At 48.4% G+C, this 13,077-nt stretch overlaps 1 protein-coding gene across 8 annotated transcripts in view; it reads left to right on the forward strand.

Moving 5' to 3' along the window:
- MTUS2 (microtubule associated scaffold protein 2) overlaps window positions 1–13,077 on the forward strand; it is a 763,477-nt gene that overhangs the window by 743,343 nt on the left and 7,057 nt on the right. For 7 of the 8 annotated variants that reach the window (XM_049867778.1, XM_049867774.1, XM_049867780.1 and 4 more), the window contains 4 exons: window positions 1,557–1,662; window positions 5,149–5,222; window positions 8,847–8,945; window positions 10,610–10,729. In XM_049867778.1, the coding sequence (XP_049723735.1) occupies window positions 1,557–1,662; window positions 5,149–5,222; window positions 8,847–8,945; window positions 10,610–10,729 (399 nt within the window). The remainder of the gene's footprint in view (window positions 1–1,556; window positions 1,663–5,148; window positions 5,223–8,846; window positions 8,946–10,609; window positions 10,730–13,077) is intronic. The other variant, XM_049867779.1, reaches the window with a different exon arrangement.

Consider the following 13,077-nt stretch of genomic DNA (forward strand, 5'->3'; position numbering starts at 1 on the left):
CCTTGGAGTCAGGCATGTGGGATTGACCCCTGGCTCTGCCTTTTACTAATGTGGCCAAACCATTTCAAGCCTCTCTAAGCCTCAGTTTCCTCATCTGTAAAATGGGGATTAAAAATACCTGCTTCAGAGGGTGCTCTGAGGGTTAAGCGGAGTTACCATGGACTATGGCTCCCATCCCACCAGCCGTCATCAGTTTGTGGTACTGTGCTGGTGTCGTGGATTGAATTGTGTCCCCCAGAAAATATGCATGTTGATTTGGCTGGGTCGTGGTTCCCAGCATTGTGTGATCGTCTACCTTTTTGTTGTCTGATGTCATTTCCCTATGTGTTGTGAATCTTATCACTATGATGTAATGGGATGGATTAGCGGCAGTTATATTAAGGAGATCTACAGGACTGGATAGTGTCTTGGGCCAGTGTCTTTTGGAATATAGAAGAGGCAAGTGAGCAGAGAGACATGGGGACCTCAGACCACCAAGAAAGCAGTGCCAGGGGCAGAGCTTGTCCTTTGAACATGAGAGCCCTGTGCTGAGATGCTCCCAGACCAAGGGAAGACTGATGCAGCACAAGGACCTTCCTCCAGAGCCTACAGAGAAAGAAAGCCTTCTCCTGGAGCCAGAGCCCTGAATTCGGACTTCTGGCCTACTGGACTGTAAGAGAATAAACTTTCTTTGTTAAAGCCTTCCACTTGTGGCATTTCTATTATAGCAGCACTAGATGACCAAGACAGCTGACCTTCATGTTGCTGTGATGCTGGAAGCTCTGCCACTGGTATTTCAAATACCAGCAGGGTCACCCATGGTAGACAGTTTTCAGCAGAGCTTCCAGACGGATTAGGAAGAAAGGTCTGACAATCTACTTCCAAAAACTAGTCAATAAAAACCCTGTGGATCACAATAGAACATTGACCAATATAGTGCTGGAAGATGAGCCTCCTAAGTTGGAAGGCACTCAAAATACACAGTGGCTGCAACAATGGCCTCAAGCATACCAAGGATCATGAAGTCGGCGCAGCACCAGGCAACATTCCGTTCTGTTGAACACGAGGTCACCACGAGTCAGAGCCAACTAAAAAGCAGCTAACGACAACAACATAGCTCCCAACTGCCTCTGGGAGACAGTGTACAGACCATACATAAGGAGGATGCTTTTCTTTTCCTTAACTATCATTAGCTCAAGTAAAAACTCATTGGTGCAAGGGGAAGGGATGGGAACGGGAACGGTGTAGTCCAGAAGCCAGGCCCTGACTCTCAAATGGTAGCTCCGCCCTGTCACCCACTTCGGGCTGCCACTCACGTGGCAAACAGCCAGGCTACAGCAGGGACTCCCCCTGACTCGTGCCAGCCCCATCACCACCAAACCTTGGCCCTCCAGCCTCAGTGGCACAAGGCTGAGAGCAGCTGCCATCTCAGCAGAAACAGTTCTTTCTCCTTGACGTTTTGGTCCACTGCCCTTGTCCATTCGTAGGATTTCACTCCTGTTCTCCAAGCAGCTAGGAAATGGCTGACATTCCCACCCCAGGTCTCTGTGTAACTGGCTACTGCGGCTCTCTTTCAGGTCGAAGATATCACCACCAGCCATGAGACTGCTCTCCTAGAGATGGAAAACAGCCACACGGTTGCCATCGCAATCCTGCAGGATGACCATGACCACAAAGTCCAAGGTAACCCCCAGCCCCGATGTGTGCGGCAGGCAGGGCAGGCTCTGCAAGCCTGGCCTTCTCGGGTGCAGAAGCAAAACGACAGCGGTGTCTGGAGTCCCTGCCTCTTTCTCTCTGTCCCTTTCCCTTTATTCTTTTCTATCCCGAGCATCCTTTGTGTTGGTTTCTGTGGAAAGAAGATAGAAATCAAGGGTCAAGGTAACTTCTTTCCGCCAAAGCAGTCATTCTCAACCTTGCCTGGTTATTACAATCCCCTGAGAAGCTTTAAAAAAAATACTCATGCCCACCTGGCCCCTCCCACCCCCCACCCTCACCCAGGAATTCTGATTTAGTTGGCCTGGGGTGCTCCATAAATGATTCTCACACGTACCCAAACTTGAGAACCACTGTTCTAGGAGTAGACGTGGAATGGAGGTGTCGGGCCATCTTGTGTTTAAGCATTTTAAGATTAAATGGCAAACCCCCTGTGGATACACTTTTTGTACACCTGTGTTCTCCTCAGAGCCATAAAAAAATTTTTTAAAAACTCATTGCTGTCGAGTCCGACTCATAGCGACCCTATAGGACAGAGTAGAACTGCCTCATAGGATTTCCAAGGAGTGGCTGGTGGATTTGAACTGCTGACCTTTTGGTTAGCAGTTGAGCTCTTAACCACTGTGCCACCAGGGCCGTGACAGCCTCTAATTGCATGTTGGCCTACAGACCTTGGGCTCATAGACCACGTTCACAGTGGGCTGAAGCTGAGCATCAGTGTCTTTCTTTTGACACTTCTGTAACTTTAAATTATCTTTGGATAATTAAGGGTTTAATAAAATTTTAAGGTGCCTTGGTGCTGCAAAGGTTAAGTGCTCGGCTGCTAACCGAAGGTCGATGGTTTGAACTCCACTACCCCCCACCAGTGGCTCTGTGGGAGAAAGACCTGGCAATCTGCTCCCGTGAAGATCAGCACCTAGAAAACCCTGTGGGGCAGCTCTACTCTGTCACATGGCATTGCTACGAGTTGGAATCAACTCAATGGCACACAACGACAGAGAGATTTTGACTTCGTTAGAGAAGCAGCTTTTGACACTTGAACATGCACTTACATTAATACATACAATTTATTTTTCCATTTTCCCTCCCCTCATTTTTTCTCCCAGTCACTGCTTGTTAAAGTATATTAAAAACAATGACTTTTAAAAACAGATGAATACATTTAACAAATTTGAGAATTGGCCTCAGAGCTTTTATTATGTTTACAATGTTCTGTTGTAGACAGGGTCGCTGTGAGTCAGAAGTGACTCGATGGCACCTAACAACAACAACAACAGACAGCAAAAGCCTGCTGGGCAGTAAGCACCACTCCTGCTTACCTGGGGAGCTTGCAGAGCTGCCGATGTGTGGGTCCCAGCCCAGAGGGTCTGATGCTGTTGCTCTGGGAGTTTTTAAAGCCTACCAGGTGATTCCGACGCCCGGCACAATTTGAGAACCACCATCTCAGAGTACAGCATTAAGCACAAGACCGAGTGCCATGAGTCCAAAATTAAGAAATCCGTGATGGGGACACAGATATTAGCAATGGCTTATACCATCTTCAGAATAGATGTTTGTTGACTTGTCTTTTATTTTGGGTTATTGGGGTCATTTGGAAATGCCCTGAAGCCCATCACAGCACTGCAGGAAGTGGTTTCAGGAAAGGGAATATGAATAGAAATGGTGTAAGGAGCCAGGGTGCTGTCTTTGTTTCTGGATTTTCATTTAGTAACTAGACCTGGTGGATTTTTCTAACTTATGTCTCAGTCTAGACGCCACATCCAAGGCCTTTGAATATATAATGTCAAGACAATGTGGGTGTATGTAATGGTGACTTAAAAATTTTATTATCATAGTTAGGATGACGCTTTCGATGGCTATTAAAACTAATCAGTTGGACAGAAGCAGGTAGACCAGAAGGCCACATTGTTCTATGTCAGTGAAACTAGGACTGAACTTTTGTCCAAATGTAAACTTCAGCAATTACAACTGGATTTCTTAGAGACCTTTGCCACCATTAGCTAAAAGATTTGGTCAACGTAAACCACAGTTTTCCTGATTGCAGCCCCTGCCAGCCAGGATGGTAATTGCCAGTCTCCAGTATTCTTCTGTTCTAAGCGTGATTAACGAGACCTCTCCTCCCTCCGGTGACAGCATGAAAACAAATTGCTTGTGTAGCCGGAATGAGATGGGCTTCACTCGGCTAATAAGACTCTTCCCATCTGGAGGAAAATAGACTCTGTGTGCTTAATAACTCTTACATGACATCTCTTGCTGCCTAACCTGCAAATTATTGCCAGGATGACACTTTCCACAGAGCGGAATTGTTGTAATAAGCCCTCCCGGAGGACCCAGTCCAATTAGTCCTTCCTTCTGTCTGAGAGCCTTGACACCAAATCTTTGCTCAAGTGAATCCTGGAGATTGGTGTTCTTGGAGAGTGGTCCAGAGACCACCTTTCTGCAGCAAGCCTGGGCTGGCAAGATGGCTGCTCGCTGCTCCCTCTTCTCGGAAAGCTCCCTTCCTGAGCCCCAGACTGCTGCTTCGGAGTGGGACCGAAGAGTGGTCCTGGGAGAGGGAGGAAATGGGATTTCACGTTGAGTAACCAAATGCTTGAATCAATGAACACTATGAACAAAGAATCTGACTTGGTCAGGATGGTAGTGGAGCAAGGAGTGGGCTTGTGTGAGTGTGTGTGAGAGCAAGAGTGTGTGTGTCTGTGTGTGAGCGAGAGAACGTATGAGTGTTGCGTGTATGTGTCTGAGTGTTGGGTATGTGTAAGAGCAAGAGTGCGCATGTATGCCTGTGAGCGAGTGTTGTGTATGTGTGTTTAAGCAAGAGAATGTATGGGGTGAGTGTGTACGTGTGAGTGTTGTGTGTGTGTGAGTTGTGTATGTGTGAGAGCAAGAGTGTGAGTGTTGTGTGTGTGTGTTGTGTTTTTGTGTGAGAGCAAGAGTGTGTATGTATGAGTGTGTGAGCGTGAGAGTTGTGCATGTGTGAGTGTGTATGAGAGTGTCGTATGTGTGTGAGAGCAAGAGTGTGTGTGTGTGTTCATGTGACTGTTGTGTGTGTATGTGTTTGAGTGTTGTATATGTGTGAGAGCAAGAGTGTGAGTATGTGTGTTGTGTGTGTGTACGTGTGTGTTTGATACTACTGTGTATGTGTGTGTGAGAGCAGGACAGTGTGTATGTGTGTGTGTGTGAGAGGTGTGTGTGTGGTCATATGTGCTCTATTTCCTTTCCACCTGGTTTCTCCATTTACCCTATTTCCTCTTTCTCTCTCTTCCAGACATCAACCTGGTCATCACAGAAAATTTCAAAATAATAGAGGAGTCTCTTCAGGCTTAAAGCTACTACATACAAACTATATACAGCGGTCACTTATTTACTGAGAGTCATTAGGCTTAGTGTGATGAAAGGGCCATGTTTTATCCTTTTCAAAAGAAAGACCAACATAACAATTTGCTCTCTTCTTTCCAGAATTGATGTCTACCCATGAGCTTGAAAAGAAAGAATTGGAAGAAAATTTTGAAAAACTGCGGCTGTCATTACAGGTTAATATTTCCTTAACTCTGGTATCAAAATAGCACAGCAGCAGCTTTATTTCCATCTATAAGCATTTATCCAGGACCTACTGTGTACTGTTAACCTGTTGCCATCAAGTCGATTTCAGCTGATAGCAACCCAAGGAGCAGCTGGTGGATTCGTACTGCCAACCTGTTGGTTAGCAGCCGAGCTCTTAACCACTGCACCACCAGAGCCCCGTTACTGTGTACAGAATCCTGTATTTAGCACTGGAATACAGTAAGGTAAATAAGACAAACACCCTGCCCTTAAGGAATTTGCTGTCTACTCAGAGAGCTGTGACACAAACAGAATCAGCCAACCACAAACAGTAACACACATTTTTGTACCAAATGAGTAATGCGGATAGGGAGCACTATAAGAGTTCAAAAGAGCCCTGGTGGCACAGGGGTTAAGCGCTCAGCTGCTAACCAAAAGGTCGGCAGTTTGAACCCAGCTGCTCCAAGGAGAAAGATGTGGTAGTCGGCTTACTATAAAGATTACAGCCTTGATTAGTTTACTGGGTTAAAAATCTTGGGACCATACTCTCGTGGGACAACTCAGTCATTTGGCATGCCGTAGTTCATAAAAAATAATGTTCTACAGCCTCATTTGGTGAGTAGTGTCTGGGGTCTTAAAAGCTTGTGAGTGGCCATCTAAGACACAACCATTGGTCTCTACTCGTCTGAAGCAAAAGAGAATGAAGGAAACCAAAGACTCGAAGAAGAAACTAGTCACAGGACTAATAGCCCACACGAACCACAGCCTCTTCTAACCTGAGACCAGAAGAACTAGATGGTGCCCAGCTACCACTACCAACAGTTCTGACCAGGGGCACAATAGGAGGTCCTGGATAGAATGGGAGAAAAATGTAGAACAAAACTCAAATTCCTGAAAAAGATCAGACTTACTGGGCCAATAGAGTCTAGAGGAACCCCTGAGACTATCACCCTAAGATACCCTTTGAACTTGGAACTGAAGCTGCTCCTGGAGGTCACCTTTCAGCCAAATATTAGATTGGCTTATAAACAATATCACCTGTGAGTAATATGCTCCCTTAAACAAACAACAATACGAGACTGAATAGTCAACATTTACCCTAAAGCAAAAATAAGAAGGCAAGGAGGGGCAGGGAAGCTACATCAATGGAAACAGAACAAACAGAATAGAAATAATGAGAATGCTGATACATTGTGAAAATTGTAACCAATGTCAGGGAACAATCTGTATAAAAATTGTTAAATGAGAACCCAACTCACTATATAAACTTTTACCTAAAACACAATAAAAATTTTTTTTTAAAGAACAGAAAAAAGATTACAGCCTTAGAAACCCTATGGGGCAGTTCTACTCTGTCCTATAGGGTCGCTATGGGTTCCCGTTGACTGGACGGCAATGGGTAAAGTAAGTTCCTTCACGACAGCTTCAGATAGCGCTGTAGGGAGAGGCCATTGCTATCACGGTCGTCACTACCAGCGTGGCACTTATCATCACCATCATGCCATAGGTGGGCTCCTGAGTTGGCCATGCTGAGCTAGGAGCCAGCTGGGCCTTTGTGCCTCTTAGCTTGACATAAAAGGCGCCAAGCCAAGAGGAAGACCAGTCTCTCCTGTCTGAATACGGCAGAACCACCCAATCCCGGTGGGTCTGTGCTGGGTATAGTGAATAAGGCAGGAAAAATGACAGTTTGATATTTTAGATCCAGTCTAGGAGTCTGTTGCTGGTTTTGTTTTTTAATGGAGGGGAAGAAACTTGATGGGAAGGGCTTCCTCTGACAACAGTGAAGAGGTAGGAGTTGTGTAGGAGCCGTGCAGACATATGGTCAGTTTTATTGTCCCGTCCTGGGAGGAGGTGCCTGCTGCCTTGCAGTGGGCGTGTGAGTGGGGGTCCATGATTGACACTCACCAGCTCACTTGGATAGAAACTTCCACTGACAACTATGTTGACTCATCAGCATTTGCACTTAATTTTACTGTGGAGCTTTTATTTCTCAAAAAGGAAGTGGAAATGACTGGGGGAAGAAAGGCAGTGGGTGGGAAACAAACCTGCTCAGGGGGTTTGCCAAACAGGGTCTTCTGCACTGAAGAAGAAAGAGCAAAGCCAGCACACTGCACCTTGTGGCGTGCATACTTCCCCTTGACGGCAAAGAGTAAAATAAACAGCTGCCATCCAGTTGGCTCCAACTCGGGGCAACCCCACTGAGGTCAGAGGAGAACTGTGCTCCACAGGGTTTTCAATGGCTGGTTTTTCCGAAGCAGATTGCCAGGCCTTTCTTTCAAGGCAACTCTAGGTGAACTTGAAACGCCAACTTTTCAGTTAGTAGCCGAGCATGCTGACCGTTTGCACTGCCTGCCCACTTCACCTTGAGGACCGCAGGGATTTAGATGAGGGGTGACAGGATCAGGTTTGCATTCTAGAGTTGTAATGTGGATATCAGGCCCAGGGAGGAGTCAGTGGGTGGCCTGAGCTGAGGGAGAGGGAGTGGGAATGGAAGAGAGTTAGTGGATACCAGGGTTACTCAACCCCAGTGCTGTTGGGTGGATTCTGACTCTTAGTGACCCTGTAGGACAGAGTAGAACTGCTACATAGAGTTTCAGTAAAAATTACCCAAAGGCTGAAATCCTTACAGAAGCAGACTGCCACATCTTTCTCCCATGGAGTGGCTGGTGACTTCAAACCACCAGCCTTTTAGTTAGCAGCCGAGCTCTTCCACAGTTGTGCTACCAGGTTCCCCAGGGATACGAAGGCGGTAAAATCGGCAGGCTTTGCTGACTAACTCAATAACTAGAGTGTTTGTGGTGGTGAAGGGGCTCCCCAGGCAGAGAAAGAAGTCAAGGGTGGTCTGACTGGCTCTGGCTTGAGCCTTATAAAGGACAAATTTTCTTCTTTGAGAGGTTGCTTGAGGTCCTTCCTAACATCAGGGGCTAGATGCTGCCGCGACTGGTTGCCTTCTCTCCGCTCATTTCCCGACTCTGTAAGAACAGATATGAAATGTTCCCCACTTGCAAGCTTCTTATTCGAGGGATCGGGTTTGCATCTCAGGAGACCCACAATCTGGCTGCCTGCTTTGAGAACTCCCATCCTCGCTGTCAGTACGCGCCATTTGGCATAAAAATCTACTTCTTCATCTGTTAGTGTGTTTGTGGTCTGCTCTGGACAAGGCAGGAGTTTGTGGGTAGTAAAAATGGTTAACGTGCTCAGCTGCTAACCAAAAGGCTGGAAGTTCAAGTCCCCCCAGAGGTGCCTCGGAAGAAAGGCCTGGCAATCTACCGAAAAATCAGCCATTGGAAGCCCTGTAGAGCATAATTCTACTATGTGTCAGAACTGACTTGATGGCAACTGTTTTTCTGGACAAGGTGCCAAGGAGGGGGAGGATGAAGGGGTGATGGGGTGGCTGTATCTCCCTCCATCATGCAATGGCCGGAAAGTTCCTCGAGCTTGCACTTAATTCTAGGGACAAAACCTTCTTTGTTCATTCCCCTGAGGGGAAATCCAAGCAGCCTCTGATCCCGGTACACTTTAAAGAGTTCACCAAGGAGAGGTGATTGTCCCCTCACCAGTTCCCCAGGCTGCCGCGTTCCCAGGGACCAAGGTGGACTTGTCATTACTTTCAGGACCAGGTGGACACGCTGACCTTCCAGAGCCAGTCTCTGCGGGACAGAGCCCGACGATTTGAGGAGGCTTTGAGGAAAAACACGGAAGAGCAGCTGGAGGTAGTCAACCGCTTTCCAGCCCTCACAGGCCCCAGCTGGCCCTAATGAGTCACTTGTGTTTAGCCTCACCCCAGTGGAACCACGTGGCTTCCCCACAGAGCCCCGCAGCAAGAAGGTCTCCACACTGATCAGCTGCCCACCACCTCCTCAGGGTTTTTAAACATAGTCCTGTCAGCACATCTCCCCTGAGGCCACTGAGAGCTGTGGGTTTCTCCCTCAAATGTTGTTCTTCCAAATTCCACATCCCTTCCCAGCCAGTAAAGGAGCCCTGAGGGCCTAGCAGTTAAGCACTCGGCTGCCAACCGAAAGATTGGTGGTTCGAACCCACCTGTCGGCTCCATGAGAGAAAGACCTCCTAGGAAACCCTATGGGGCAGTTGTCCTCTGTCACATGGAGTCGCTATGAGTTGGAATCCATTCGATGGCACCCAACAACAAAGCAGCAACTCCAGCCATGGTCCTTGAGCTCCTGTGATCAGCACGCGCCTGGGACCTCTTCCCCCTGGCCAGGTTCTGCCACTGCCCCTCGGTCCTGTTCTCTCCCGCATCTAAAGCACAGTGAGGCACTAGCTAAAGCATTGAGTTTGCAGGTTGAGAGGAATTTTGCCCAGAGAAGCTGGCAAAACTCCTTCTGTCTAATGTGGGGTTGCCAGATAAAAAGCATGACACTCAGTTCAATTTGAATTAGAGATAAATGAACTTTTAAGTAGTATAAGTATATCCCGTGTAATACTTAAGTTCGATAGACAGACAGATTTAAAAAAAAAAAAAAACCCATTGCCATCAAGTCAATTCCAACTCATAGCGACACTATAGGACAGTTAGAACTGCCCCATAGGGTTTCCAAGGAGCGCCTGGTGGATTTGAACTACCAACCTTTTTGATTAGCAGCTGAGCTCTTAACCACTGCACCACCAGGGTACCAAAAGGCAACTTCTTTCCTTGGCCCGTAAGGAGATAAACTATATGTGTATATAGTTTATCTGAAATTCAAATTTAACTAGATGTTCTGTATTCTTGCTGAATCAGGCAACTCTGATGTGCCTTTTTCTAAAATGACTTTTCTCCTCTTTAAACCATTGCTCTCATCTCCAGTGCATGGGTGCCTCTCCCTGGGCGCAGCTGGGACCTGTAAGACCCCCACCTGCCTGTTGGACCAGCTAGTCTGGGTGAAGGGTAAAAGCCAATAGTGCAGTTCCTATTTTCCTGCGTGAGTTTCTTTTTAGGGATGGGCTGGTAGTGTCAGGCAGTTGCGGCATCCAGACTTTTCTGTGGATGATGGATGGCTCTCTCTCTCGCATGCGCTCTCTCTCTCTTTCTCCCTCCCCAAAGGGTTGGATTTTTCTCAGCCTTTTCAGTGGGTAACTAATGGGGCATTTTCATCAGGAGAGGCTGCGACCATCCCCTCTCTCTCTCTTTCATTCTCTCTCCCCCTTTCACTCTCCTTCCCTCCTTCCCTTTCTTTTCTCTCTCTCATTCTTTCTTTTCCTCTTTCTCATTCTCACACCCTGTCTTCCTCTTTCTCCCATTCTCTCTCTTTCCCTCTCTCTCATTCTAGTTGCCTGCTGGGCAGCTTGGTAACAAAGGCCAGCTGTAGTGACTGCGTGGAGCTGGTGCACAGCTGGTGGGAGCCCTGGGCACTAGTTCCTCACTGTCCCCCTGCAGGTTGCCCTGGCTCCCTACCAGCACTTGGAAGAGGACATGAACAGTCTGAAGCAGGTGTTAGAGATGAAGAACCAGCAAATACACCAGCAGGAGAAGAAGATCATTGAGCTAGAAAAGCTGGTGAGTGGGTGTGTCTGAGGAGAGCCCCGGTGACCTCTGGGGACTCCCCTGCTGCCCTCATTGAGGTCACACTGCTGCCACTCAGCGGCCGTGCTCCACGCCTGCTCATTGCTTGTGTCTGAACCGAGTCCGAGGCCTGTCCTCTGAAGCTGGGGTTTGGATGAGGGATCTATCTCAGAGGTGGCTTCATTTTGTACAACCCTGGAGCCCCTCTGATGCCCTGCCTCCAGCCCCAAAATGCCATTTCCTGGTCCCTCACCATCTTCTTTCTTTCCTGTGAAGGCACCGTTTCCTTCTCCCCACTTCTGGGATGTCTGGCGGCCAACGTTGACCGAGTGTTGCTGTGTGCCAGTGCGGCACAAAGCACTTGGCAGCCTTTTGTTCTCTGACAACAACCCTATTGTTGTTGCCCCATTGTAAAACCAAGACCAAACCTGTTGCCATCAATTCCGACTCATAGCGACCGTACAGGACAGGATAGAACTGCCCCATAGTATTTCCAAGGGTGTAAATCTTTACAGAAGCAGGCCACCACAGCATTTTCCCATGGAGTGGCTGGTGAGTTAGAACTGCTGACCTTTCGGTGAGCCGCTGAGCACTTTAACCACTGGACCATTAGGGCTCCTTAGCCCCATTTTACAGGTGAGGAAATAAAGGCCTGGGGAGAGAGTCAGTGGCTCACCCACGGTTAATACAGGGCAGAGCCCAGGGAAAGTGCTGAGCCTGATTAAGCCCTTGCTCTCACTAAAACTCCCACCTCACCCTTCTAGCCTGGCTCCCGTACAACCACAAAAGGCCTCCTGAAGGGGCAGCAGAACACCCTGGATTTCACTTCCCTACCCTTTGGGCAGGAACCCTCGTGATGCAGTGGTAGAATTCTCTCCTTCCATGCAGGAGACCGGGAATTGAACACCTCACGTACTGCCGTCACCTGTCTGTCAGTAGAGGCTTGCATGTTGCTATGATGCTGAGCAGATTTCAGCAGAGCTTCCAGACTAAGAGAGACTAGGAAGAAAGGCCTGGCAATCTACTTCCAAAAATCTGCCTGTGAATCACCAGTGTCCATTCCCATTGTGCATGGGGTCACCATGAGTCAGGGGGCTACTCAACAGCAACTAAAAACAACGATAACACCTTAGGGACGCAGGACCTGGCCAAGGGCTTGAGTCTAAGACAGGCGTCCAAAGCTAGACGCAAAGAAGCCTGCTGCCACGGGGATCTAGTCTTGATGTGGAAGTTGTCCCAACCATCTCAGACAGGCTGTTTTTCTTTTCTTTTCCCCTTTTTGAATTGTAATTTTTCAAGTAAGCTTTTGGTATTATGAACGAAAAGCCATGTGCATTGCAGAACGTTATAAGATAAACAATAAGATTAACAAAAATAAGAGAATATTATCATATTTCCCCCACTCACTGTTTAACACTTTCCAAAGCGTTTTCTGTCTGTGTCTACACACACAGACACACATGTACACACGAACACACACACACAGAAACACACAGAAACACAAATACTTTATCGTCCAAGTGTTCTGTATCCTGCTCTCTTTCAGTTACCGAATCTCACCTTGCCATCTCAGGAACGTACCTCTCATCCAGTTTTTGTTTCCCATTTGTCCCTGAAGTGTTCCTTATTTACATCTGTCACATCTCCAGTGCACGCACAGGTGATTTGAACAGTACCCAGGAGTTACTGTGGTGCACATACCCGCTGTCCACTAACAACACCACGGTCACGGTCAGAGCCAGAACTCACCAGATGCCCCCAGAGCAGCAGCACATGGGAAGTGGATGGAAAACAGCACTGCATACCCATTCCGTGCTGGGGAGTAGGTGTTTATACATCACTGGGCTGTTGCGTCTCTGGGCTCTGCCCCCTTCGCTGCCGGTCCAGCTCTCGGCCCACAGCCTCGGACAGTCCTGCCTGGACCAGTGCATCTCAAAGCGGAACTATCTGAGGGCAAACCCTGCACGGGGTGTACCCAGGCTCAGCAGGCAGACCCCCTCAGCTTCAGATAGACCCCCCCACACCTCATACAGGCCCCCCACGCCTCAGACAGGGCAGGCCACCTGCACCTCAGACAGGCCCCCCACGCCTCAGACAGCCCCCCACGCCTCAGACAGACCCCTGCACCTACGATAGCCCCCTCGCACCTTGAACAGGTCCCCCGTGCCTCAGACAGGCCCCCCGTGCCTCTGACAGGCCCCCCACGCCTCAGACAGGCCCCCATACCTAGGACAGGCCACCCGCACCTCAGACAGGCTCCCACACCTAGGACAGGCCACCCGCACCTCAGACAGGCCCCCCATGTCTTGGACAGGCCCCCACACCTCAGACAGACCCCCCAT

This window comes from Elephas maximus, chromosome 23 (assembly GCF_024166365.1).
Source record: "Elephas maximus indicus isolate mEleMax1 chromosome 23, mEleMax1 primary haplotype, whole genome shotgun sequence".
NCBI lineage: Eukaryota > Metazoa > Chordata > Mammalia > Proboscidea > Elephantidae > Elephas > Elephas maximus.